This window comes from Aquarana catesbeiana, linkage group LG01 (genome assembly GCF_042186555.1).
Source record: "Aquarana catesbeiana isolate 2022-GZ linkage group LG01, ASM4218655v1, whole genome shotgun sequence".
NCBI lineage: Eukaryota > Metazoa > Chordata > Amphibia > Anura > Ranidae > Aquarana > Aquarana catesbeiana.
This window is the reverse complement of record NC_133324.1, coordinates 28149244-28176035: the sequence shown is the minus strand read 5'-3', so window position 1 is coordinate 28176035 and position 26792 is coordinate 28149244. Positions and strand designations below refer to the sequence as shown.

At 43.7% G+C, this 26792-nt stretch overlaps 1 protein-coding gene across 1 annotated transcript in view; it reads right to left on the bottom strand.

The window, feature by feature from the left end:
• Window positions 1-24870, bottom strand: part of LOC141137789 (vomeronasal type-2 receptor 26-like) — a 33563-nt gene extending 8693 nt beyond the window's left edge. Inside the window, exons 1-2 of the mRNA XM_073624615.1 lie at window positions 24757-24870; window positions 23021-23144 (exon numbers count right to left, since the gene is read on the bottom strand). Coding sequence (XP_073480716.1) covers window positions 23021-23144; window positions 24757-24870 — 238 coding nt within the window. The remainder of the gene's footprint in view (window positions 1-23020; window positions 23145-24756) is intronic.
• Between the last annotated feature and the right edge of the window lie 1922 nt (window positions 24871-26792).

The window sequence follows — 26792 nt, the reverse complement described above, 5'->3', positions numbered from 1 at the left end:
AAAAACAAAATTGCACATTTTGAATTTGCAAAAAGGCATGTGGGAGACTCCCAAAATTTATGGAGGAAGGTGCTTTGGTCTAATGAGACTAAAATTTAACTTTTTGGCCATCAAAGAAAACGCTATGTCTGGTGCAAACCCAACACATCACATCACCCAAAGAACACCATCCCTACAGTGAAACATGGTGGTGGCAGCATCATACTGTGGGGATGTTTTTAAGCAGTCAGGACAGGGAAAATGGTCAGAGTTGAGGGAAAGATGGATGGTGCTAAATACAGGGATATTACTGAGCAAAACCTGTACCACTCTGTGTATGATTTGAGACGGAGGTTTGCCTTCCAGCAGGACAATGACCCTAAACACACTGCTAAAGCAACACTGTGGTTTAAAGGGAAACATGTAAATGTGTTGGAATGGCCTAGTCAAAGCCCAGATCTCAATCCAATAAAAAATCTGTGGTCAGACTTAAAGATTGCTGTTCACAACCACAAACCATCCAACTTGAAGGAGCTAGAGCAGTTTTGCAAGCAGGAATGGGCAAAAATCCCAATGGTAAGATGTGGCAAGCTCATAGAGACTTTTTCAAAGTGACTTGGAGCTGTGATAGCCGTAAAAGGTGGCTCTACAAAGTATTGACTTTAGGGGGGTGAATAGTTATGCACATTGACTTTTTCTGTTATTTTGACCTATTTGTTGTTTGGTTCACAATAAATAAAAAAAAAAAACATCTGCAAAGTTTGTGGGCATGTTCTGTAAATTAAATGATGCAAATCCTCAAACAATCCATGTTAACTCCAGGTTGTGAGGCAACAAAACATGCCAAGTTGGGTGAATACTTTTGCAAAGCACTGTATCTAAAACCGGGCTCTATATATTTCCTCCCCCACGTGCCCCTTCCACTGACTTGTCTGTCAAGATCAATGGCACATCTAGTAGTCTGTCCCCACATGCCAGGGTGCTAGGGGTAACCTTAGACTCTGAACTGTCCTTTCAGGCCCACATCCAATCCCTGTCCAAATCATGCCGCCTTAGCCTCCGCAACATTTCCAGAATACGCCCCTTTTTAACTAATGACACCACCAAGTTTCTAATTCACTCCCTGGTCATCTCTCGCCTCAACTACTGCAACTCCCTCCTCACTGGATTACCTTTACATAGACTATCCCCACTTCAGTTCATAATGAATGCTGCTGCAAGACTCATCCACCTTACCAACCATTCAGTGTCCTCCACCCCTCACTGGCAATCCCTGCACTGGCTTCCACTTACCTAACAAATAAAATTACTTAAAAGTACTAACAATAATTTACAAATCCGTACACAACTCTGCCCCCAGCTACATCACTAACCTAGTCCCAAAATATCAACCAAGCCACTGTCTTCGGTCCTCCCAAGACCTCCTGCTCTCTAGCTCTCCTGTCACCTCCTCCCATATCTGCCTCCAGGATTTTTCGAGAGCTTCTCCCATCCTTTGGAACTCCATACCCCAATCTGTCCCCTAATCTATCCATCTTTAGACGATCCCTGAAAACCCTTTTCTTCAAAGAAGCCTATCCCGCTTCTAACTTCTGTTTTACTTCCTCCATCAGCTCATCCCCCCCAGCTATTACCTTTTGTATCAATTGATCCTCCCTTTTTAGTATGTAAGCTATAATGAGCAGAGCCCTCTGATTCCTCTTGTACCAAATTGTAATGTAAATGTAATGTCTGCCTTTATTTTGTTAAGTGCTGTGCAAACTGTTGGCGCTATATAAATCCTGTATAATAATAATCTGGCAGCCCATACATCCAACAGGGATCCACCAATGTCTTCTTTCAAAATGTGGATACACGCTGAAATTCAGGAGTGGCTGTGGACGTAGTATACTTGGATTTTGGAAAAGCGTTTGACAAATTCCTCAAACACTACTAATGTGTAAGGTAAAGTCTACAAGCTTGGAAAATTCAGTTTGTAAAAGAATAGAAAACTTGCTAAAAAAACTGAATTCAGAGAGTAGTGGTTAATGATTCTTACTCTGAATGGTCTAAGGTTATCAGTGGTGTACCCTAACATTCAGTGTTATGGTGGTGTACCCCAAGGTTCAGTGCTGGGACCTTACTTTTAATATATTTATAAATGATATAAGATCTGGGATTAAAAGTCCCATTTTAGTCTTTGCAGATGACACTAAGCTATGCAGTGGAATAACGTCCTTACAGGATGTCTCCAATTTACAAACAGACCTGAAGGCACTGTTTAATTGGGAAACTAAGAGGCAGATGAGGTTTTATGTTGATAAATGTAAAGTTATGCACTGGAGGCTAAAAACACTCATCATACATACTAGGAAAAGAACAGTTGGAGGAGTCAATGATTGAGAAGGATCTGGGTATTCTGGTAGATTATAGACTTAAAGTGATTGCAAACCTCAGACATGAAAATGAACAAAGCACAACCATCTATATGGTGTACTGTCCTGGATCCAAGGCAGAGTGTGATTCCTTGTTTACTAACATTTACAGTTAATAACACCATGGGTAGTTGATCCAGGGAATATCTGATTGTCAACGGGGGGATCAGGAAGGATTTTTTCCCCCACTGTTTTTTTTTGCATTGTCTGTGGGTACAGGAGTGTGTATATAGATTGCTATGGGGGTACCCGAGCTGGGCCACAGCACCTTGTGTCCATTCAGACATGGAGCTGTGGGCCAGCACATGCCCCTTTTCTCTTCTCTTTGGCTGACTGACTTTGATTGACAGCAGCAGAAGCCAATGGCGCTGTGCTGTTTTCTCAGCCAATGAGGAGGGGAGTCCCGGGCTGACGTGACACTCCTGCAACATCACTGGATCTAGATGGGCTCAGTTAAGTATTAAGGGGGCTGAGGGGGGCTGCTGCAAACAGAAGGCGTTTTATCTTAATGCATAGAATGTAGTCCTCTACTATCTGTTGGAGTGGTCAGGGTTGTGGGGTTCAGAGATATTGGGGTGTTGTATTCAGAATGGGGTTCATATAATTACAGAGATTTATAGGTAAGGGGTCAGGTGAGATGGGGATAGAAGAGGTCAGAGATGATGAAGTATTGGGGGAGGTGGAGGAAGAGGAGAAGACGTTTTATGAGAAGAGGGTGATGGGAACAAAAGTTGGTAAGACAAGGAAGTAGAGAAGGTAGTCTAGATGTGGTGGTTAGGAAGGGGAGGGTGGGCAGGTTCAGGGAGGGATGAGAGGGTAAAGGTGGGGAGCCTTTTAGGTGGTGTAGGTATTAAAGTTTATTAGAGTCCCTTGGGACCTCAATATTCTTGCTTCTCAATTACACATTTTTCTTTGTCACGTATTGATTTAGTGGATACCCCTTCTTTAACACAGGGATTTAGACTGTTTTTATGAAGATATTTTTCCCTCTAAAGCTTCAAATAGTGAATGAAGTTACCTTGCCTGAACTGGGGGAGCAGATAGGAAGGTTTTGAATGCACACATTACTTTAGAAGAATTACAGGCAGCAGTCACAACTTTCCCCAACGCAAAGGCTCCAGGGAGTGACGGATTGCCCATCGAGATCTATAAAATGTTTTGGATATACTTCTACCGGAGCTACTTTTCACAATAATAGATGCTGACAGACGGGGCTGACTCCCTCAATCTATGCATGAAGCAATTATTGTGGTGTTATTAAAAGCAAGGAAGGATCTGATGGCAGCATATTTGTATAGACTGATATCCCTGTTACTGACAGATATTAAAATACTGGCTAAGGAGTTGGCTACACGCCTATCTAAAGTTATAGTAAAACTTGTGCATCCAGACCAATCAGGATTTATTCCCAGCATGACTACTGCTATTAACATTCATAGTAGAGGCATAACAAGAACCTTCAGGGCCCCAGTGCAAGCAACCATGAAGGGCCCCCTTGACCACTAGTGCGGTGGCCTTTCCTACTGATCCTGGAGTCATTTTCTCCTATTGTGGGGCCCTTTATTATGGTTCTGCAGTGGGACCCCTTCCTGCTGACTTGGGTAGGGTTGCCACCTTTTCTTCAAGCAAAATCCAAAGACTTTTTTTATCGCCTCATGGCAAATGTATTTTTTAGTATACACTATACTTATATTTTTTAATATAACAATTCAATTGTATATATTCAATCACAACAGTCCCCCCTTAAATCAGAGTCCACGGGGTTAGCTCTTTACATCTAAATCCAGAGTTCCGCTTTACATCTGAATAAGCAGCGTTTCCCCATTTACATCTGAATCCAGAGGGTTCCCCTTTATATCTAATAGAATATATTCAATAGAATAGAATGACTATAACCATTTCCCAAATTGAAAAAATAATTAATTTGAATTTGAATAAAATAGGAAAAAACAATAGAATAGAAAATAACAGAATAGTATAGAAAAAACAACATCATTGAATAGAATAGAAAGATTATAGCCATCTTCCAAAATTTGAATTTCAAACAGAATAAATTAGGATTTGAATAGAAAAGAATAGAATATGATAAGAAATAAAATAATAGAATAGAATCAAATAGAATAGAATAACCAAATAGAAAAAGAATAGAATAAAAAAACAATAGAATAGAAAGAATATAACCATTTCCCCAAATTCTAATAGAATCAATTTGAATAGAACAGAAAAGAATAGATTAGAGTAGGAAGATGGTTATATTCTTTATATTCTATTTTTTTAATTCTATTATTTTTCTATTTCTTTCTATAAACCTGTTTAAAATGATATGTTTTACCTAATGCCCCAGTGTGGCTTCCTATGTCCTTTTTTAAAAGATTGGATATCATCTTTTGCAGGCTTTTTTGGAAAAAGCAGAACTCGCATATTAAGTAAGAAACATTGCAGGAAGCTAAGGAGAACGGCCCATTTTTATACTATCTGTCAGCACAGCTCCAGCATCTAATGGGGTGAGATGAGGATCCGAGCACTGATCCAATTAGGTAAAAATCTGTTAAAAGGTGGGTGAATTTAGAGTAGCTAGATAGTACCCCACATTAGTTATTATAGATAAGATACGGAACAGGATTAAAGATCATTGTCATTATAATGAGTATACTGATTGCATACACATTTTTCAGAATTGTAATTATCATTTTTCAGAATTATAATTGTAATTAAGTTATTAAAATTGCAAGGATTTAATTATTGGTCAGAGAGAGGGTAATGTACATCCCAGAGTTATATGATGGTCAACTTTTGAAAGATTTCCACACTTTACAAGAGGAATTTGGCTTGCCCACTGAAGGCTTTTTTTTCAATACTTATAGCTCTGCCATGCTTTGAAAACACAGTTGAGATTTACCCCTTAGGTTTTATATTAAACCCATAAATCTTGACTAGGGAATGGGCCAAACCCCCCCCCCGGTCGGTTCGTACCAGAACATGCGAACAGGCAAAAAATTTGTTCGAGCACGCGAACACCATTAAAGTCTATGGGACATGAACATGAAAAATCAAAAGTGCTAATTTTAAAGGTTAATATGCATGGTATGTCTTAAAAAGTGTTTGGGGACCTGGGTCCTGCTCCAGGGGACATGTATCAATGCAAAAAAAAGTTTTAAAAACAGCATTTTTTTTCGGGAGCAGTGATTTTAATAATGCTTAAAGTGAAACAATAAAAGTGAATTATTCCTTTAAATTTCGTACCTGGGGGGTGTCTATAGTATGCCTGTAAAGTGGCGCATGTTTCCCATGTTTAGAACAGTCTGACAGCAAAATGACATTTCTAAAGGAAAAAAAGTAATTTAAAACTACTCGCGGCTATAATGAATTGTCGGTCCGGCAATACACATAAAATTCATTGATAAAAACGGCACGGGGTTCCCCCACAGAGGAACCCCCTGCCAAAATGTAAAAAAAAAGGTGTGGGGGTCCCTCTCAAAATCCATACCAGACCCTTCAGGTCTGGTATAGATTTTAAGGGGAACCACGTGCCAAAATAAAAAAAAAATGGCGTGGGGGTCCCCCCAAAATCCATACAAGACCCTTATCTGAGCATGCAACCTGGCAGGCCGCAGAAAAAAAGAGGGGGGCAAGAGAGCGCCCCCCCTTCCCGAACCATACCAGGCCACATGCCCTCAACATTGGGAGGGTGCTTTGGGGTAGCCCCCCCAAAGCACCTTGTCCCCATGTTGATGGGGAGAAGGGCCTCATCCCCACAACCCTTGCCTGGTGCTTGTGGGGGTCTGCGGGCGGGGGGCTTATCGGAATCTGGAAGCCCCCTTTAACAAGGGGACCCCCAGATTCCGCCCCCCCTGTGTGAATTGGGAACAGGGTACAAATATACCCCTACCATTTCACAAAAAAAGTGTCAAAAATGTTAAAAAAAGACAAAAGACGGTTTATGACAATTCCTTTATTAATGTCTTCTTCTTTCCCTGCCTTCTTCTTCCATCCTCTTCTGGTCTTCCTTCTGTCTTCTTCCTCCATCTTGTTCTTCCCCCGCTTCTTCCTCCATCTTGTTCTTCCCCCACTTCTTCCTCTATCTTCCTCTGCTTCTTCCTCCAGTCTCCTCATCCAGCATCTTCCCCTGGCTCCTTCTTCTCTGCTTCGTCCTCCAATCTGCCTCAATGGGATTCCCCCGCTGTGTGACACTTCTGTTCAGGTGACAGCTCTTACATAATGGAGGGTGGGGCCACCTGGTGACCCTGCCCCCTCTGACACATGGGGACTTCCCTATGGCTTTCCCCGTGTTGTCAGAGGGGGACAGGGTCACCCTGGCTGATGATTGGCCAAGCATGCACTATGACCTGCATGCTTTGGCCAATCACAGCGCCGTCAGCACAGAGAGCCATAATTGGCCAAAGGAAGGGTGCCTTTAGTCAATCATGGCTCAGGGGAGTAGGTACACGCCCCACACTATATAAGGCTGCCTGCGTGTCGGCCTTGTATAGTGTGTTGCGGCGTATGAGAGAGATAGAGAGAGAGTCAGAGTGCCATTTCATTTCAGTTAGATAGAGCAGGCAGGCGATTAGGCGATTCAGGTAGCTGCAGCCAGTGTATTTAGTATATATATGCATCCCAGGAGTTGTATATATATATATATATACCGTATTTATCGGCGTATAACACGCACCGGCGTATAACACGCACCCCAATTTAGGAGGGAATTTTAAGGAAAAAAAACTTTTAGGAGGGAAGTTGAAGGGAAAAAAACTTACATTTAAATGCCCATCATTGCAGCCTTCTCAGTGCAGCCTTGCCCCAGTGCAGCCATGTCAGTGCAGCCTTGTCAGTGCAGCCTTGTCAGTACAGCCATGTCAGTGCAGCCATGTCAGTGCAGCCTTCCCCAGTGCAGCCTTCCCCAGTGCAGCCTTCCCCAGTGCAGGCTTGCCCCAGTGCAGCCTTCGATCAACGGTCCCTGCTTCCTGGGCTTCAAAATCGCCGACCGCGATTTGAAAATGGCGCCGCCGGCGCCGAAATACACAGAGCCGGTCCTCGGCTCTTTCCGGCGGCTCTCGTTTACTTTCGGCTCCACTCGTAGTCCCGAGCGGAGCTATCCAAGTAAGTTCGGATAGCTCCGCTCGGGACTACGAGTGGAGCCGAAAGTAAACGAGAGCCGCCGGAAAGAGCCGAGGACCGGCTCTGTGTATTTCGGCGCCGGCAGCGCCATTTTCAAATTGCGGTCGGCGATTTTGAAATTTTGACAGCTCGGAATCGCAGGGTATCGGCGTATAACACGCACCTGCGACTTTCCCCTGATTTTAAGGGGAAAAAAGTGCGTGTTATACGCCGATAAATACGGTATATACACTGATCTCACTTCAGAGTGTTCCTGTTATTCTCACTGCAGTTTATTAGTTTATTAAGACAGTGTACTGTATACTGGGCTCAGTGTGCACATAAAGCTGACTGCAGACCATCCCTGTTCTCCTCCTGATAATATAGGCTGGCAGTTGATTGAGCTAAGCTGTAGTATATTAAGTCAGTGTACTGTATACTGGGCTCAGTGTGCAGGTAGAGCTGACTTCAGACTATTCCTGTTCTATTTCTAATAGTACAGGCAGTTAATTGAGCTAAGCTGCAGTTTATTAAGTCAGTGTACTGTATACTGGGCACAGTGTGAAGCTAAAGCTGACTGCAGACAATTCCTTGTGTACCTATTCCAATACATCAAAGACAATATGTTTGGAAGGCCAAATTTACAAGTTATGCGCTGCGCTTGGGTGACCCCAAAAACAAAATTAATAATAACCAACTCTGTGCTTACTAGTGCGATAATATTAAATACAAATAATATGAATGTTGAACAAACAAGGTGTGAAAAAACAAGTGCTTGTTACACCATAAATTAGTGCTTAATAGTGCTTGTTACACCATACATAGTGTCTTAATCAACATAAAAAGTGCTTAGTGCTCAATATAAAGTATCCTGCTTGTTTAAATGAAAAAATTAATAAATAATAAATAATGAAAAAAGTTATCTTTGGCACTCTAAATAGTGCATGCAAATAATGTCCAGCAGTGATAATAAAACATGCGTGCAGGTGGTGTTCAGCTGTGACAACAATCCAACATCATTCCGAAGATATCCTGAGTGCTGCAAAACATGCTCCGGTGCTCCTTCGTGACCCCCTTAAGCTAATGTGCTCACCTCAGAGCGTGTCACTCAGCTTCTACCCTGAGTCCAAATACGCTTTGGAGCCACCCCTGGGCTCAGTCTCAGTGTCTGCTGCACTCCTCCAGCTGGAAACAATGTGGCTCCATACATATAAATGAAAAGGAAACTATATAGTGTAATATAGTCAAAATACTTTTATTAAAAGAAAACGCTCCCCACACCGGGGTACTCACATGGCACTGGTGCGTCAGTGCACCATACTATAACGGCTTTCTATGCAAAATCATGGGATGTTTGGTGCAGTATGCTGTGCTGGGACAGCGCTGGTGTAAAGTCCGTGTCAGTCTCTCTGTCCTGGCCCCTCCCCTACGCGTCTTCGACACAGGGATCACGAGTACCCCGGTGAGGGGAGCGTTTTCTTTTAATAAAAGTATTTTAACTATATTACACTATATAGTTTCCTTTTCATTTATATGTATGGAGCTACATTGTTTCCAGCTGGAGGAGTGCAGCAGACACTGAGACTGAGCCCAGGGGTGGCTCCAAAGCGTATTTGGACTCAGGGTAGAAGCTGAGTCACACGCTCTGAGGTGAGCACATTAGCTTAAGGGGGTCACGAAGGAGCACCGGAGCACCTGAGCATGTTTTGCAGCACTCAGGATATCTTCGGCATGATGTTGGATTGTTGTCACAGCTGAACACCACCTGCACGCATTGTTTTATTATCACTGCTAGACATTATTTGCACGCACTATTTAGAGTGCCAAAGAGAACTTTTTTCATTATTTATTATTTATTAATTTTTTCATTTAAACAAGCAGGATACTTTATATTGAGCACTAAGCACTTTTTATGTTGATTAAGACACTATGTATGGTGTAACAAGCACTATTAAGCACTAATTTATGGTGTAACAAGCACTTGTTTTTTCACACCTTGTTTATTTATTCAACAATCATATTATTTGTATTTAATATTATCACACTAGTAAGCACAGAGTTGGTTATTTTTAATTTAGTTTTTGGGGTCACCCAAGCCCCGCGCATAATCTTAACTTTATCCTATGCACGTTATATGAAGCGTGATTAGCGCATGCAGCTGGAGGTAGCACAAGCAAGGCTTAAGATCATTGTGGCTCACAGAATTTTTCCAATTTGATTTATGTTTGGAAGGCCAACAAGGAGAGACAGACACACACAGGCCAATAAAAGAGGGCAAGCAGGCTCTGTGTCTAGAGGCAACAGTGCTGGTCATGGACACGGTGCATCCTCATCAGCACGTGTCCGTGTAGCACGCTTGTCCTCGGCAGCTGGCCGTGTTGAGCCGCAACATGCAGAAGAGTTGGTAGAGTGGATGACCAAGCCATCCTCATCCTCTCTCACCCAGGCTCAGGGTACTTTGTCTGCCAAAGCGGCTTCTTCCCTTGGCTCAATGGCATTAGTCACTCCTTTCCTAGCCCCCCCATGTCCTGAGGAGTCCCCCGAACTGTTTGACCACAGTGTTGGGTACATGCTGCAGGAAGATGAGCAACGTTTTGAGGGCTCTGATGATGGTACCCAGCTTGAGGAAGGAAGTTATGTGAGCCCAGAGAGAGGGGGTGCCCAAGAAGGCTAGAAAACTGGAAGTCATCTTCCCCCAGCTGCAGCATACTGCCAGGTTTGCTCCAGTGATGAGGAGGGAGGGCATGATGAGGTCACTGACTCTACATGGGTGCCTGATAGGAGAGAGGAGGAGGAGGCACATCTCCAACGAGGCCTGATGCCCTCCAGGGGCCAGCTTAAGGGCAGCCAACCGACTGCATCACACCACAGAGCTCTGCATATGCAGGGCGCTGCTGTCTCTGTGAGTTATTCCAAAAGTTTTTTGGTGTGGGCCTTTTTTGAGACGTGCGCAGCAGATCGCACCATTGCTATTTGCAACATATGTCTCAAGCGTATCTTGCGTGGCCAAAACAGCAGCTGCTTGGGCACCACATGCTTGACCAGACATATGTCGACCTGCCATGCAGTCCGTTGGCAAGCATACATAAAAGACCCACACCAAAGAACAAAGAGGACCTCTCTTTGCTCCTCATCAGCTGGGATCTCCAACCCCACTATACCTTCAGTCCTCTCAGAAACCTGCACTGAGAGGAATGAAGGTGTAGAATTGGGTGTGTCACTGCCAAGTACTTGTGGGCAATCTGCTATTGGTACACCAACGTCCGATTGTACCAGGCAAAGTTCCCTGCCCCAGCTGCTGCACCACAGAAAGAAGTTCGCTTCCAACAATCCACATGCCCAGCGGTTGAATGCTAGCTTGGCTAAATTGCTAGCACTTCAACTGCTGCCTTTTCAGTTGGTAGACTCTGCCCCTTCAGTGAGTTTGTGGAATGTGCGGTTCCTCAGTGGCAGTTTCCCAAATGCCACTTATTTTCAGGGAAGGCGATTCTGGCTCTCTACCAGCATGTGAAAGGCAATGTCTTGGCCTCGCTGGACACTGCCACCAGTGGCTAAGGCCCAATTTTTCTGACAGTTGCGTGTAATTACAATTTTTGATGCAATACTTTGCAGCAGGGCTCATTCCTGCATTCCAACTAGAGTATCTGTGAGGTGTTGAAGTATTGTGGCACCAGCACCAGTGCCTAAGGCCCAATTTTTCAGCCCCTGTTTAACAGGGGCGTATAATTACAATTTTTGATGCAATACTTTGCTGCGGGGCTCATTCCTGCGCTCCAACTATAGTATCTGTGAGGGGTTGCAGTGTTGTGGCACCAGTGGCTAAGGCCCAACTTTTCAGCCCCTGTTTAACAGGGGCATGTAATTACAATTTTTGCTGTAATAATTTGCAGCAGGGCTCATTCATGCGCTCCAACTAGAGTTTCTGTGAGTGCAGTGTTGTGGAACCAGCACCTGTGCCTAAGGCCCAATTTTTCTGCCCCTGTTCAACAGGGGCATGTAATTACAATTCTTGATCTAATATTTCACAGCAGGGCCCGTTCCTGTGCCCACCAAGAGTAACTGTGAGGCCTTACAGTGTTGTTGCAACACCACCACACCGTCCACCACCAAAGGCCCAATTTTTCCAACCCTGTCCAACAGGGGCATGTAATTACAATTCTTGATCAAATATTTCACAGCAGGGCCCATTCCTGTGCCCACCAAGAGTAACTGTGAGGGCTTACAGTGTTGTAGCAACATCAACACCTAAGGCCCAAATTTCTGCAGAATATATAGGGCAGGCCCCTACTTTTAAACATCCACCTTACAAACGACTCCAACTTTCAAACAGAAGGAGACAACAGGAAGTGAGAGGAAGTCTACCCACAGGAAGGGAAATTCTCTTCTGTAAGAGTTCCTTGTTTCACTAAAAACCCCAAATTTTCAAAATCCAATTGTCATTGGGACAGAAAGTGAGGTGAAATCTTCTGGACAGGTGCACAGACAGCAAAACAAAGGTTACAGGGGTGATAACCCTTCCCTATGTTTTCCAAAAAGCTTAAAAATAAATTTTTTGGCTGGAGCTACACTTTAAAAATGTACCAGTTCCAAATTACAAAGAGATTCTACTTAAGAACAAACCTACAGTCCCTGTCTTGTTTGGACTGCCTGTACATTGCTGTTCAGAGTATATAGGGCCTGGGGGCCTATCTTTTTTTAAATTTGGGTGCGAGGTTCCCCTTAACCACTTCAGCCCCGGAAGGATTTACCCCCTTCCTGACCAGAGCACTTTTTACAATTTGGCACTGCGTCTCTTTAACTGCTAATTGCGCGGTCATGCAGTGCTGTACCAAAACAAAATTTGCGTCCTTTTCTTCCCACAAATAGAGCTTTCTTTTGATGGTATTTGATCAACTCTGCCGTTTTTATTTTTTGCGCTATAAATGGAAAAAGACCAAAAATTTAGAAAAAAAATGATATTTTCTATTTTGTTGTAAAAAAAATCCAATAAACTCAATTTTAGTCATACATTTAGGCCAAAATGTATTCGGCCACATGTCTTTGGTAAAAAAAAGTCAATAAGTGTATATTTATTGGTTTGCGCAAAAGTTATAGTGTCTACAAGCTAGGGTACATTTTCTGGAATTTACACAGCTTTTAGTTTATGATTGCCTATGTCATTTCTTGAGGTGCTAAAATGGCAGGGCAGTACAAACCCCCCCAAATGACCCCATTTTGGAAAGTAGACACCCCAAAGAAATTGCTGAGAGGCATGTTGAGCCCATTGAATATTAATTTTTTTTGTCCCAAGTGATTGAATAATGAAAAAAAAAAAAAAATTACAAAAAGTTGTTACTAAATGATATATTGCTCACACAGGCCATGGGCATATGCGGAATTGCACCCCAAAATACATTCAGCTGCTTCTCCTGAGTACGGGGATACCACATGTGTGGGACTTTTTGGGAGCCTAGCCACGTACTCGGCCACAAAAACCAATCACCGCCTTCAGGATTTCTAAGGGCTTAAATTTTTGATTTCACTCCTCACTACCTATCACAGTTTTGAAGGCCATAAAATGCCCAGATGGCACAACCCCCCCCCCCCAAATGACCCAATTTTGGAAAGTAGACACCCCAAGCTATTTGCTGAGAGGCATGTTGAGTCCATGGAATATTTTATATTTTGACACAAGTTGCGGGAAAGTGACAATTTTTTTTTTTTCTTTGCACAAAGTTGTCACTAAATGATATATTGCTCACACAGGCCAGGAAACCAATCTCTGCCTTCAGGATTTCTAAGGGTGTAAATTTTTGATTTCACTCTTCACTGCCTATCACAGTTTCGGAGGCCATGGAATGCCCAGGTGGCACAACCCCCCCCAAATGACCCCATTTTGGAAAGTAGACACCCCAAGCTATTTGCTGAGAGGCATGGTGAGTAGCAACAGAATGTATTTTGGGGTTCAATTTCACATATTCCCATGGCATGTTTGAGCAATATATCATTTAGTGACAACTTTGTGCAAAAAAAAAAAAAAAATGTCTCTTCCCGCAACTTGTGTCACAATATAAAATATTCCTTGGACTCGACATGCCTCTCAGAAAATAGCTTGGGGTGTCTACTGTCCAAAATGGGGTCATTTGGGGGGTTTTGAACTGTCCTGGCATTTTATGCACAACATTTAGAAGCATATGTCACACATCACCCACTCTTCTAACCACTTGAAGACAAAGCCCTTTCTGACACTTTTTGTTTACATGAAAAATTTTTTTTTTTTGCAAGAAAATTACTTTGAACCCCCAAACATTATATATTTTTTTAAAGCAAATGCCCTAAAGATTAAAATGGTGGGTGTTTCATTTTTTTTTCACACAGTATTTGCGCAGCGATTTTTCAAACGCATTTTTTGGGGAAAAAACACACTTTTTAAAATTTTAATGCACTAAAACACACTATATTGCCCAAATGTTTTATGAAATAAAAAAGATGATCTTAGGACGAGTACATGGATACCAAACATGACATGCTTTAAAATTGGGCACAAACGTGCAGTGGCAACAAAATAAATACATTTTTAAAGCCTTTAAAAGCCTTTACAGGTTACCACTTTAGATTTACAGAGGAGGTCTACTGCTAAAATTACTGCACTCAATCTGACTTTCGCTGTGATACCTCACATGCATGGTGCAATTGCTGTTTAGATTTGACGCCAAACCAACGCTTGCGTTCGCCTTAGCGCGAGAGCAGGTTGGGACAGGGGTGCTTTTTTTTTTTTTTTTTCTTTATTATTTTTTTGCTTTTTTATCTTATTTTTAAACTGTTCCTTTCATTTTTTTTTTTTATCATTTTTATTGTTATCTCAGGGAATGTAAATATCCCCTATGATAGCAATAGGTAGTGACAGGTACTCTTTTTTGAAAAAATTGGGGTCTATTAGACCCTAGATCTCTCCTCTGCCCTCAAAGCATCTGACCACACCAAGATCGGTGTGATAAAATGCTTTCCCAATTTCCCAATGGCGCTGTTTACATCCGGCGAAATCTAAGTCATGAAATGCTCGTAGCTTCCGGTTTCTTAGGCCATAGAGATGTTTGGAGCCACTCTGGTCTCTGATCAGCTCTATGGTCAGCTGGCTGAATCACCGGCTGCATTCTCAGGTTCCCTGTCGAGACAGGAGAGCCAGAGAAAAACACGGAAGATGATTGGGGTGGGGGCATTCCCTCCTACTGCTTGTAAAAGCAGTCTAGAGGCTAATTAGCCGCTAGGATTGCTTTTACATGAAAGCCGACCGCTGGCTGAAAAGAATGATACCAATATGATACCTAAACCTGCAGGCATCATTCTGGTATAACCACTCAAATTCGTGAATGGCGTACCTGAAGACAAAAAAATGGTTAACAATAAAACACAGTAAACAGTAAAGTATAAAAAATTGCATACCTGAAAAGCAAACATGATAAAACATAATAACAATAAAACATTGCAGAATAGAATACAGTAAAAAAGATCAGAACAATAGAGAGAGAATAGAGAGAGAGAGAGAGAACAATAAAACAACAACTATTTTTTTTTTTTTATTGTATATATTTTCTTTTTTTTACACTTTTTTTTGTAACTAACTTTCATAACTGTAACCGATTCCAGGTTAGGGTCTCTCAAAATGCGATGGCATCTTGGGAGACCCTGTGAAAGTGTGCCTAGTTTGTGCAATGCTGTACCCTACGCTAATACTCAACTAGTACATGGTAGCGTTCAAAACAGTCACCAAAGCAAAGACCAGGATTGTCAGGACAGGAGGGACAATAATAGCGGGTGTCATGCCTATATCCGCGCTTGCTGCAGACACAACATCTTTTTTGGGGGGTTCGTTGGGTAGGGGTACTCGGGAGGACATAAAGAAAATGCCTCTCATGCAGCTGACTGCATTTGGTTGGGGATGTGAATGGGGGAAGTACGGTGCTGCAGAAGTGGTGGGTTCCCAATTATTAGGATTGGCGAATGCAGCAGGAAGGGCATTATGGGCACGACGGGCCTGTGTTTGTCTTCTTGGTGGCAGCGGGACACTACTTGTGCTTGCCACCTCACCAGCTTGAACTGCACTTATGGGACTTGCCACATTACCAAGTGTTACTGCAGTGCTGGTTTGACTACGACCGGGGTGTACTAGGCCGCTGGTGCTTACCAGTTCACCAAAACGCTACCAAAAAAACTGTTAGCGATCGCAGGGATCAGGCCTGACTCTGCGAATGCTGCAGTTATGCGTTTAGTGTTTTGTAAGTGACAGTGATTGATCGATACTGCACTTGGGTGGGCTGGGCTGAGACGGGCGGAGGGGCAAAACGCAGGTGCTAGCAGGTATCTGGGCTGATCCCGCTAACACTGCATTTTTGGGAACCCTAAACTGCTGGGGACGCTAGTATAGATCTGATCGGATCAGATATTGATCCATTCAGATACTATACCACTAAGGGAGGTGTACGGTGCGTGCATGGGTGTTAGCGGTACTGGCGCTAACCTGACGCCGCTTGGGGCTGGTGCTTGCCAGTTCACCAAAACGCTGCCAGAAAAACTGTTAGCGATCGCAGGGATCAGGCCTGACTCTGCGAATGCTGCAGTTATGCGTTTAGTGTTTTGTAAGTGACAGTGATCGATCGATACTGCACTTGGGTGGGCTGGGCTGGGCGGAGGGGCAAAACGCAGGTGCTAGCAAGTATCTGGGCTGATCCCCCTAACACTGCGTTTTTGAGAACCCTAAACTGCTGGGGACGCTAGTATAGATCTGATCAGATCAGATATTGATCCGTTCAGATACTATACCACTAAGGGAGGCGTATGCTGCATGCATGGGTGTTAGCGGTACTGGCGCTAACCTGGTTGCCTGGGGGGATGCATATCACCACCGGGCAATCAGGGGGCTAAACCTTTATTCGGTAATAAACGGCGGGTTCCCTGACACTATAAAAAATAAACAAACTAACCAGCGTCACCCATAACAGTTATACGGTGATCAGTGGTGAAAGGGTTAACTAGGGGGCAATCAAGGGGTTAAAACATTTATTAGGTAGTATATGGGGGTCCCTGATGCTATAAAACGCTGGCGGCGAACCTAAATATTTACCTCCCTAACTAGCGTCACCAGTGACACTAATACAGCGATCAGAAAAATGATCGCTTAGCGACACTGGTGACGGGGGGTGATCAAGGGGTTAAAATTTTATTAGTCGGGGGTTAGGGGGGTACCCTAGACCTGAAGGGGGCTAACACTAACTGCCCTACCACACTAACTGTCACAAACTGACACCATGCAGTAAACAGAAAAAAAAAACTGCTTGGTGTCAGTGTGACGGGGGGGGTGATTGGGGGGGATTGGGGGGTGATCGGGGGGGATCGGGGGTGTAATGTGTGCCTGGCATGTTTTACTGTATGTGTGTAGTGTTTGTGCACTCACATTACAGTCTTCTCTCCTCGGAGCCGGAATGGAAAATGCCGAGCCGAGGAGAGATGACATCATTTCCTTTGCCTCTGTGTACAATACAGAGGCAGGGAAATGATCCCATTGGCTGGGAGCGATCGCAAGGGGGGGGGCCACAAATGGATGGGCTCCCCCTCACCTCCGATCGCCGGGGAAGATTTGCCGACCGCCGCAGGCACCGGGGGGGTCCAATCGGACCCCCTACCCGTGGGTAGGCAAGGACGTACCTGTAAGTCCTTTTGCCTGCCCGTGCCATTCTGCCGACGTACATCATCGTGCGGCGGTCGGCAACTGGTTAATATCCATACAAGACCCAAAGGGGCTGGTAATGGGCTTTTTTCTCAATGATTTTTATCCATATTGCCGGGACCAGACATTACATTAAAGCTGCAAGCAGTTTTAAATGACTTTTATTCCTTTAGAAATGTCATTTTGTGCAGGGACAGTTCTAAACACGGGAAACAAGTGCCACTTTAAAGGCATACTATAGACACCTCCCAGGCACAATATTTAAAGGAATATTTCACTTTTATTTTTTCACTTTAAGCATCATTAAAATCACTGCTCCTGAAAAAAAACGGCCGTTTTTAATTTTTTTTTTGGATTAATACATGTACCCTGGGGCAGGACCCAGGTCCCCAAACCCTTTTTAGGATAATAACTTGCATATTAGCCTTTAAACGTTGCACTTCTGATTTCTCACGTTCGAGTCCCATAGACTTTAACGGGGTTAGAAAGTTTGCGCGAACTATCGGTCCGTTTGCAAGTTCTGGTGCTAACCGAACCGGGGGGTGTTCAGCTCATCACTACATGCCAGTAGCTCAATTGCATACTGTGCAAGCTCTGGCCAGTGATCCATCCTCAAGACCCAGTAACCCAGTGGATTTTTGGTTGGAAAGGTCTCCAAGTCTGATCTTGCCCCTAGGTATTCCTGCACCATGTAAAACAGACGCTGGTGATGGTTGCTGGAACCGATCAGACCTTGGGGGTGCGGACTAAAAAATTGTCTGAACGCATCGGTCAGATGGCCACTTGCTCCTTCTGTGACTGACCAAAGCCTCAGCAGCACGTTGTCCAGGAGTACCAGGAAATTGTAACCTCACAGGCTCTGGAAACGCATTGCACAAACCCTTCTGCAAGGCCTCCCGAAGATGTTTCATCCTCTGTTTCCTCTGCGACGGCTGGATAAGTTCCGCCACCTTATCCCTGTAATGTGGATCAAGAAGGGTTGCCAGACAGTACTGATCCCTCTCCTTGATGCAACAAATCCGAGGGTCCTTTCACAGGCTTTGCAGGATCAGGGAGGCCATGCAGCATAGGTTTGCTGAGGCATTCGGTCCGGAGTCCTTTGGGTCACTAAGGACAACATGATCCACAGCCACCTCCTGCCAGCCACGTACAAGTCCATGGGTTTCTAGGGACTGGAAATTATCCCTTTAAGACTGCTGCTGATGCTGAGTGCCAGTCTCCACCTCCATGCTGACACAATCCTCCTCCTCCTCTATGAAATACACTGCAGCTAACTGTCCCAGGTGGCACAACCCCCTCCCAAATGACCCCATTTTGGAAAGTAGACACCCCAAGCTATTTTCTGAGAGGCATGGTGAGTATTTTGCAGCTCTCATTTGTTTTTGAAAATGAAGAAAGACAAGAAAAAACATCCTTTTTTTCTTTTTCAATTTTCAAAACTTTGTGACAAAAAGTGAGGTCTGCAAAATACTCACTATACCTCTCAGCAAATAGCTTGGGGTGTCTACTTTCCAAAATAGGGTCATTTGGGGGGGGGTTTGTGCCACCTGGGCATTCCATGGCCTCCGAAACTGTGATAGGCAGTGAAGAGTGAAATCAAAAATTTACGCCCTTAGAAAGCCTAAAGGCGGTGCTTGGTTTTCGGGGTCCTGCACGCGGCTAGGCTCCAAAAAGTCTCACACATGTGGTATCCCCGTACTCAGGAGAAGAAACAGAATGTATTTTGGTGTTTAATCCCACATATTCACATTGCACGTTTGAACAATATATCATTTAGTGACAACTTTGTGCAAAAAAAAAAAAAGTGTCTTTTTCACATAACATAACTTGTGTCACAATATAAAATATTCCATAGACTCGACATGCCTCTCAGCAAATAGCTTGGGGTGTCTACTTTCCAAAATGGGTTCATTTGGGGGGGTTTTGAGCTGTCCTGGCATTTTATGCACAACATTTAGAAGCTTATGTCACACATTACCCACTCTTCTAACCACTTGAAGACAAAGCCCTTTCTGACACTTTTTGTTTACATGAAAAAAATATTTTTTTTTGCAAGAAAATTACTTTGAACCCCCAAACATTATATATATATTTTTTTAATTTTAATGCACTAAAACACACTATATTGCCCAAATGTTTGATGAAATAAAAAAGATGATCTTAGGCCGAGTACATGGATACCAAACATGACATGCTTTAAAATTGGGCACAAACATGCAGTGGCAGTGGCGACAAACTAAATGCATTTTTAAAAGCCTTTAAAAGCCTTTACATGTTATCACTTTAGATTTACAGAGGAGGTCTACTGCTAAAATTACTGCCCTTGATCTGACCTCACATGCATGGTGCAATTGCTGTTTACATTTGACATTTACATTTGACGCCAGACCGACGATTGCGTTCGCCACAGGGGTGCTTTTTTTTTTTTTTTTTTCTTTACTATTTTTTTGCTTTTTTATCTTATTTTTAAACAGTTCCTTTCATTTTTTTTTTTTTAACCATTTTTATTGTTATCTCAGGGAATGTAAATATCCCCTATGATAACAATAGGTAGTGACAGGTACTCTTTTTTGAAAAAATTGGGGTCTATTAGACCCTAGATCTTTCCTCTGCCCTCAAAGCATCTGACCACACCAAGATCGGTGTGATAAAATGCTTTCCCAATTTCCCAATGGCGCTGTTTACATCAGGCGAAATCTAAGTCATGAAATGCTCGTAGCTTCCGGTTTCTTAGGCCATAGAGATGTTTGGAGCCACTCTGGTCTCTGATCAGCTCTATGGTCAGCTGGCTGAATCACCAGCTGCATTCTCAGGTTCCCTGTTGAGACAGGAGAGCCAGAGAAAAACATGGAAGACGGTGGGGGGGGGGTCATTCCCTCCCACTGCTTGTAAAAGCAGTTTAGAGGCTAATTAGCTGCTAGGATTGCTTTTACATGAAAGCCGACCACTGGCTGAAAAGAATGATACCAAGATGATACCTAAACCTGCAGGCATCATTCTGGTATAACCACTCAAAGTCGCGAATGGCGTACCTGAAGACAAAAAAATGGTTAACAATAAAACACAGTAAACAGTAAAGTATAAAAAATTGCATACCTGAAAAGCAAAAATGATAAAACATAATAACAATACAACATTGCAGAATAGAATAAAGTAAAAAAAGAGCAGAACAATAGAGAGAGAGAATAGAGAAAGAGAGAGAGAACAATAAAACGACAACTATTTTTTTTTTATTTTATATATTTTTTTGTGTTTTTTTTTTTTACACTTTTTTTTGTAACTAACTTTTACAACTGTAACCGGTTCCAGGTTCGGGTCTCTCAAAATGTGATGGCATCTTGGGAGACCCTGTGAAAGTGTGCCTAGTCTGTGCAATGCTGTACCCTACGCTAATACTCAACTAGTGTATGGTAGCGTTCAAAACATTCACCAATGCAAAGACCAGGATTGTCAGGACAGGAGGGACAATAATAGCGGGTGTCACGCCTATATCCGTCCTTGCCGCAGACACAACATCTTTTTTGAAGGGGTTCATTGGGTAGGGGTACTCGGGAGGACATAAAGAAAATGCCTCTCATGCAGCCGACTGCATTTGGTTGGGGATGTGAATGGGGGAAGTACGGGCGCTGCAGAAGTGGAGGGTTCCCAATTAGGATTGGTGAATGCAGCAGGAAGGGCATTATGGGCACAACGGGCCTGTTTGTCTTCTTCTTGGTGGCAGCGGGACACTACTGGTGCTTGCCACCTCACCAGCTTGAACTGCACTTATGGGACTCGCCACGTCACCAAGTATTACTGCAGTGCTGGTTTGACTAAGACCGGGGTGTACTAGGGCGCTGGTGCTTGCCAGTTCACCAAAACGCTACCAAAAAAACTGTTAGCGTTCGCAGGGATCAGGCCTGTCTCAGCGAACACTGCAGCTATGCGTTCAGTGTTTTGTAAGTGACAGTGATCGATCGATACTGCACTTGGGTGGGCTGGGCTGGGCCGGGCGGAGGGGCAAAAAGCAGGTGCTAGCAGGTATCTGGGCTGATCCCGCTAACACTGCGTTTTTGGGAACCCTAAACTGCTGGGGACAGTAGTATAGATCTGATCGGATCAGATATTGATCCGTTCAGATACTATGCCCCTAAGGGAGGTGTACGGTGCGTGCGTGGGTGTTATCGCTACTGGCGCTAACCTGACGGTGCCTGGGGCTGGTGCTTGTCAGTTCACCAAAACGCTACCAAAAAAACTGTTAGCGATCGCAGGGATCAGGCCTGACTCTGCGAACGCTGCAGTTATGCGTTTAGTGTTTTGTAAGTGACAGTGATCAATCGATACTGCACTTGGGTGGGCTGGGCTGGGCCAGGCGGAGGGGCAAAATGCAGGTGCTAGCAGGTATCTGGGCTGATCCCGCTAACACTGCGTTTTTGGGAACCCTAAACTGCTGGGGACGCTAGTATAGATCTGATCGGATCAGATATTGATCCGTTCAGATACTATACCACTAAGGGAGGTGTACGGTGCGTGCGTGGGTGTTAGCAGTACTGGCGCTAACCTGACGCTGCCTGGGGCGACGCAGACCCTATCTGACCCTAAAACGTCGGGCGATTAGGGGGCTAAACCTTTATTAGGAAATAAACAGCGGGTGCCCTGACACTATAAAAAATAAATGAACTAACCAGCGTCACCGTAACAGTTATATAGTGATCACTGGTGAAAGGGTTAACTAGGGGGCAATCAAGGGGTTAAAACCTTTATTAGGTAGTAAATGTAAATGTAAATGTGGGTCCCCGACGCTATAAAACACTGACGGCGAACCTAAATATTTACCTCCCTAACTAGCGTCACCTATGACACTAATACAGCGATCAGAAAAATGATCGCTTAGTGACACTGGCGACGGGGGGGTGATCACAGGGTTAAAACTTTATTAGGGTGGGTTAGGGGGGTACCCTAGACCTAAAGGGGGCTAATACTAACTGCCCTACCACACTAACTGTCACAAACTGACAACAATGCAGTAATTAGAAAAAAAAACTGCTTGGTGTCAGTGTGACGGGAGGGTGATTGGGGGGGATCGGGGGGTGATCGGGTGGGATCGGGGGTGTAATGTGTGCCTGGCATGTTCTACTGTATGTGTGTAGTGTTTGTGCACTCACATTACAGTCTTCTCTCCTCGGCGCCGGAAATGGAAAATGCCGAGCCGAGGAGAGATGACATAATTTCCTTTGCCTCTGTGTACAATACAGAGGCAGGGAAATGATCCCATTGGCTGGGAGCGATCGCGAGGGGGGGCACAAATGGATGGCCTCCCCCTCACCTCCGATCGCGGGGGAAGATTTGCCGACCGCCACCGCTTAGTGACACTGGCGACGGGGGGGGTGATCACAGGGTTAAAACTTTATTAGGGGGGGTTAGGGGGGTACCCTAGACCTAAAGGGGACTAATACTAACTGCCCTACCACACTAACTGTCACAAACTGACACCAATGCAGTAATTAGAAAAAAAAACTGCTTGGTGTCAGTGTGACGGGGGGGGGATCGGGGGGTGATCGGGGGTGTACAGTATGCCTGGCGTGTTCTACTGTGTGTGTAGTGTTTGTGCACTCACTCGGATGTCTTCTCTCCTTGGCGCCGGTACGTGATTTCGCCTGCCTGTGCCATTCTGCCGCAGTATATCTGCGTTAGGCGGTCGGCTAGTGGTTAAACACATAACACATGGGGAAATGTGCACACATTATAGAGATGCATTACATATGTTGTTTTTCTTTTTTTTTTTTTCCACTACAGAGGTAACTTCTTCCCAGTCCAACAATAACTTACTAACAAATACAAACTCTACCGGAAATGTTGGATATCTCTCCTTCTGGACATGAGACACACTCATAGCAGCATATATAAATTGACGATCCAAACTTTTTTCTGGTGCCAGGTAAACAGGAATCTGAGCATCGAGATACCGGAACCTGAAATCAGATATTATTATTATTATTATTATTATTATTATTTTGTAAATGTCCTTCATATCTCATGAGGCTATACAAACCTAGAGAAACAAGTAAGAATCGGGATCAGGTTTGCCTTTTCTATGGGTAGAATTCTGCAGGTCTGAGATTCATTAATAAATATTAATTAAATAAAGGGTTTTGACTTCAGGGATGGTATTTTGGGGTTTTCATCATTTCTTTTCTTATTTTTGTATTTTATTTTATCTTATGTTGAGACAGCTTTATGTTTTGAATACTCAAAGCACAACATTTGCTTTTTACTGACCTGATCTTGGCCCTATTTGTTCCCAGCACACAGCTGCATTGTTCAAAAGAAAAAAAAACGAATTGCAAGAACAGTGTATACCTAAACTACCTCACATGATATCACTCACATTTAATTAAAGAGTTAGTGAACCGTGCCATATTTTTAAATTTTTTTAAACCCTGCAAAGTAAATGTATAATGTGCTAGTATACATTGATTACTAGCACATTATGAAATACTTACCTTAGATCAAAGCTCTGCACCACCGTGCTGTGAGCTCTGACAGGCGCTTACATCTTCATCAGGTCTTCCTTCCGGGTTCATGTCCTCCGGTCATCTGATTGGCCGCACCTCGATGATGTCACTCCCGCACATACGCACAGGAGTCACGGACCGTGGCACGGAGCTCTGAAGGGACGGCAAGGTATACCATCCCTTCAGAGTGCATGCTCCAGTGACATCACCGGATGCATGAAGTGTGAATATCTCCTAAACCGTGAAGGTTTTGGAAGTTTTCATAGTACCTACAGGTAAGCTTTATTATAGGCTTATCTGTAGGTACAAGCCTACAGAATGGGTTTACATCCACTTTAAGAGTAAATGTGGAGTTGGTGCACAAATAAAATAAAATAAAATAAACCATGTGAATAAATAAATAAACAATAATGTACAACAGCCACACTCCGAACAACCCAAAAATACACGTGTTGCAAATATTCCATACAAAAAACATTGCTCTATATAGGAATCTCAGTGTTAACAAACCATCAGCTGATTAAAATCATCAGTCATATCCAACTTGACAGAATATTACCAAAGCATAAATAACACCACATGTGACCTGTTCATAATAAGTCCATTAGTGCAATATATCATGCAGAGTGCCTCCGGCTTATCTCTCCACCTTGTCACACACAGCCTCTTACTAAGATCCAAGATCCCAAATCATAGGTGGTCCAAATGAGCTCAGAGGCATATTTGACCAAAGCCAATGGGGCTGAATACAGGGCCTTATCCAGGCCAAGAGATCCTCTCCAAAACCCCAGTGAGTCAAAACGAATTGCAAGTACTCCCATGATAGCGAATCAAACGTCTTGATGGCAATGGCTGGAAGTGACAGAGAAGACATCTGCAAGGTGCTCGATTCTGTGTCATGGGAGCACTTTCACTATTTGGAGCCCTTTCTTTTTTCCAAATGTATGGCACTTGCTAGAAATATCCTGGAGCTCTATATTTAGATTAAAGAAATGGAGGGGGAGATATCTAAGGAGGGGCAGAGCAGTACCCAACCAGGAGTAGATTAAATAGTTCTATATTTACTTACTTGGAAAAACAAGGGGTCGATACAATCTGGTGAGTGTGGTGTGTTATCCCTATCCTCAGGACTCTTCCTCTGTTTGAAATAAACCCCACCTAGGAACACTATCTTCACCATCATGTTTCCTTTTTTGCAATAAGTTTTATATGGAATGTTATAAACACCAAGTACATACACACAGGGCCGGAACAAGGGGTGGGCAGGAGAGGCACCTGCCCTGAGCACTGTGGTACCATATGAGGTAGGGGCACACCGCAAGGAGATTTTTGAGGGGAAATTTGGGGGCGAGGGGACTAAGTATTGTTCAAGGAGTGGAAATGTGTTGGGTAAGTGCTAAGAGTGGAGATTTGCAGAGATTTGTGTTGGGTGAGGGGATGGGGGGAAATTTGTGCTAGGAAGAAACATTTTTTGGGGGGCATTAGAGTTAGGGGGCTTTGGGGATAGGGGGACAAAGATTTATGCTGAAAGTGGGGATTTATGCTTGGGGTAAGCATGCAGAATATCTTGGTTGGGTGCAGTTTGGCATGTTCACCCTGGGCTCTAGATTACCTTGTCCCAGAACGGCACACATGTGTGGATTAGTAAATAAATAATTTTTATTGATTGATTTGGTTTTTATTACACTGGTTTGGTTTATAGTGTTGGGCGAATAGTTCAGCCTGAGCATGAATTTGGGCCGATCATTGGCTGTTCACCCATTAAACGAACATCCGAATTGTCAGGGCATTCGACCATTTGTTCGGCCCGCCGAGTGCCCCACAATGCACTGTGTGCCGTACAGTGCATTGGAAGTGCTAATTGGCTGAAGCAATGAAGGTTTTGCTCAATCAGGGCACAGAACACTGTCAGAGCCATGATTGGAGAAAGTAATGATGACCACTCATGGCTCATTGCTCATAGACCCACCCTTCTATAAAAGGATCCTTCCCTGAGCATCCATTTGCAGTGTGATATTGGAGTGAACAAGTTAGTGTGCTATAGTGTGCTATTGTGATTATATTGTGAGTGTAAATGTAGTGTGAATAAAGTAATAGTGCAGTGTTAGTGTAGTGTAACCATTCATTTTTACTTTAGTGTCGGTTTAATGCTTCAGGGCAGGTTTACTGCAGTATATTGAGGTGCATTAGTGCACGTTTACTGCAGGATATTGAGCTGTATTACTGCATGTGTACTGCAGTATATTGGGGTACGTTACTGCATGTGTATTGCAGTATATTGAGGTATGTTACTGCACGTGTACTTCGGTATATTGATGTACGTAAGTGCATGTTTACCGCAGTATATTCAGGTGCATTAGTGTACTTTTTCTACAGTATATTGAAGTGCCTTAGTGAACTAATACTGCAGTATATTGAATTGCGTCAGTGCAGTTTTACTGTGGCATATTGTAGTGTGTCAGTGGAGTGTGTCTGTGTAGTTAGTCCTCAAGTTAAAGTGCACCAAACACCGCTTTCCATTGAATAAAATGCATCCAAATACACATTTCCCCTTCTCTTTTACATTTCAGTAAAAAGCCCCCCATGTCTGGGAGGCCAACAAGGAGAGGCAGACATTCTCATGTTCCCACAAGGAGAGGCAGACATTCCCCCAGCAGTGTCTGTGTCCACAGGTAAATGTGGATGTGGTCTGTCCTCAGGAAGGGCACCATTTCCTCTTTTTAGTGATGTTGCCCATGCTATCCAGCAACAGCATGCAGAGGAGGTGGTGGCCCAGCTTACTAAAGCATCCTCATCCTCCTCATCCTCTGTAACTCAAGCAGAGAATAGTGCACAGTCCACCGCAGCTGCCGGAGCAGCTTATTCTGCCTTCTTGTCCACAGTTACTCCTGCCATAGCCTCAGCATCATGCATGGAGGAGTCAGCTAAGTTATTTGAACACAGTGTCAGCCACTTGCTCCTTGATGATGCACGGGCATTACTTGATTCTGATGTTGGTAGATAGGAACAAGAGCCTACAAAAAGGTGAGAACACTGGTAAAAAAACAATTGGCAGTCATGTTCCCCCAGCCGCAGTGTATTGCCAAGTTGGCTCCAGAGATGATG